Source organism: Alosa alosa, chromosome 7, assembly GCF_017589495.1.
Source record: "Alosa alosa isolate M-15738 ecotype Scorff River chromosome 7, AALO_Geno_1.1, whole genome shotgun sequence".
NCBI classification, from domain to species: Eukaryota; Metazoa; Chordata; class Actinopteri; order Clupeiformes; family Clupeidae; genus Alosa; species Alosa alosa.
The window spans coordinates 25,917,098-25,919,597 of NC_063195.1; the positions used below are offsets into that span (position 1 = coordinate 25,917,098).

Below are 2,500 nucleotides of genomic sequence, written 5' to 3' on the forward strand. Positions count from 1 at the left end.
TTTAAAGAGGAGTTGTTTGAGCAGTGGGTTGAGCACCTGCTGTTTTCCACCTCTGGATTGTGGTTAGAGGAAGAGCGCAATACACAGCTTAACAGTGTTGCTCAGCAAGTCAGTCTGTTACTCTGATTTTTAGTCTTCAGTTTACACTACAGGGCCCTCTCTTCTCTTCTCTTCTCTTCTCTTCTCTCCTCTCTTCTCTTCTCTTCTCTTCTCTTCTCTTCTCTTCTCTTCTCTCCTCTCCTCTCCTCTCCTCTCTTCTCTTCTCTTCTCTTCTCTTCTCTTCTCTTCTCTTCTCTTCTCTCCTCTCCTCTCTTCTCTTCTCTTCTATCCTCTCTTCTCTCCTCTCCTCTCCTCTCCTCTCTTCTCTCCTCTCTTCTCTTCTCTTCTCTCCTCTACTCTCCTCTCCTCTCCTCTACTCTCCTCTCCTCTCCTCTCTTCTCTCCTCTACTCTCCTCTCTTCTCTTATTTCTTCTCTTCTCTTCTCTTTTCTTTTCTTCTCTTTTTCTCTTTTTTTCTTTTTTTTGCTCATGTCCTCTTCTCTTTTTTCCTCTCCAGACATCATCGTGCTCATCGCCTCTGTTGCCGTGGTATCGGCTGGCAGCCAAGGCAACATCTTTGCGACGTCGGCACTCCGCAGCCTGCGTTTCCTGCAGATCCTGCGCATGGTGCGCATGGACCGGCGCGGAGGCACCTGGAAGCTGCTGGGATCTGTAGTTTATGCACACAGCAAGGTGGGCCAGAACCTCAGCTGCCCCTCCTTTTGAAAAAAACTACACTGACCACAATGCTTGCTCACATACTTTGTCTACATTACTCAAAGTCCATAGATATTAGAAAGCTAGATACCGCATTGTCCGTCGAGTTCGTCACCTGGTTCTCCATTGGCCTCCAGTGACTGTTGCCCCCACCAAGATGGCGGCGCTATTTATCTATGTTCTGATGCCCAAGCGGTATATTGCTTTCTAATATCTATGTCAAAGTCAATGTAATTGTGAATATAACTGTTTGTGTTCTTCTAAGTCAACTGCCAGTGTTAAGATGCTGTTGTCAGTCTTAAGATGATTATGTCAGTGCTTAGGGCTTTGTGTGTTGAGAGAACAAACACTAAAGAAAGAGTCTGCTAAATACTTAGTAGGCACACACCACTAAGAAAGTCTCAAATGTAATGGATGAATCTTTCTTTCAAAGACAAATAAGACAAATGGAAGTGGTTTTCAACACTATGTTACTTGGACTCATAATGGTCCAAGTCTGGCTTCAATAAGTGCTCTCAGTGAATACCGGGTCATGGGATGTGTGACTGCTTGCAAGCTGGAGCTCTTGAACTGGGGTGGGGGGGGGGGGTGAACTCTCAAAGAGCCCGCCTACCCGTATGTCTGTCTGTCTGTCTCACCTTGAGTTGTCCGGGCACCAGCAGGACAATGTAAGCAACCTTAGGTGTATGCTGCCGGTGTCCTTAAATGGTCTGGAAAAAATCGACCCCCCTCCGTCTCAGGAGGATCAGCCTGGGTTGCAACACATGACAGCAGGAGCAGAACAAGAAAGCCGGCCGTGTCTCCCCCATCTATCACCCCCTAACCCCAACGTCAACCGCAACTGCAAATGTAATCCACCCGCCCCTGCAAAACACTATGCAGAGGTCAGCCAGACCGACCGTCCGTCACCAGGATTGCGTCTGCAGTCTGTTGCTCTTCATGTATGTGTATGTCTTTTTAGAGTCGTCCTCTGGACTGGGTCAGGGGTCTCCTTGTTATGTCTGCAGCATTCATGAATGTCTATGCATTTAGCGAGTAGCGATTTATGCTAGCGGATGTAGTTCACGACGCAATATCTAGGTATTCACATTATTTATTTATTTTATTTGTCTGATCTTCTCTTCAGTATCCATCACTGACACCGGTGATTGTGCCCCAGTAATCTTTTGCTATTATCTCCCGGGGTGGGGGTAGGATTATGCAGTGCTAGGGAACGAAAACATATTCAGTTTTGGGGATTAATCCCAGATGGGAGAGATGGGAGCTGAATCTGGGAGGTGTCCAGCTCTGACGCTGGAGCTCCTGCGTCAGTCTAGAGAGGTCAGGGCAGTGGAAGGGTCACGATGAGGTCAGCGACAGGAAACTGCATTTGGTTCTCTCTTCCCACCTTGCCAAGCTACATTCAAACTGTTGGTTCAAACTTGGGCAACCCTGGCAGGTAACCCTAAATTGTGTTGTAACTTTGACTACCACTTTGGCCTGACCCGGGCAGTGGAGTTTCGAGTCTTGCTGTGTGTGTGTGTGTGTGTGTGTGTGTGAGTGTGTGTGTGTGTGTGTGTGTGTGTGTGTGTGTGTGTGTGTGTGTGTGTGTTTGTGTGTGTGTGTGTGAGTGTGTGTGTGTGTGTGTGTGTGTGTGTGTGTGTGTGTGTGTGTGTGTGTGTGTGTGTGTGGGAAAGTTTGGATCAGACTGCCAAACTGTGGGATAGTTTGGGTCAGTAATTGACTGGGTGATAGTTTATACACAT

The 2,500-nt window shown here is 47.5% G+C and overlaps 1 protein-coding gene across 2 annotated transcripts in view; it reads left to right on the forward strand.

The window, feature by feature from the left end:
* The window catches only part of kcnq5b (potassium voltage-gated channel, KQT-like subfamily, member 5b), a 160,718-nt gene that overhangs the window by 134,160 nt on the left and 24,058 nt on the right, over nt 1-2,500 (forward strand). For both annotated transcript variants that reach the window (XM_048247236.1, XM_048247237.1), the window contains exon 4: nt 556-731. In XM_048247236.1, the coding sequence (XP_048103193.1) occupies nt 556-731 (176 nt within the window). The remainder of the gene's footprint in view (nt 1-555; nt 732-2,500) is intronic.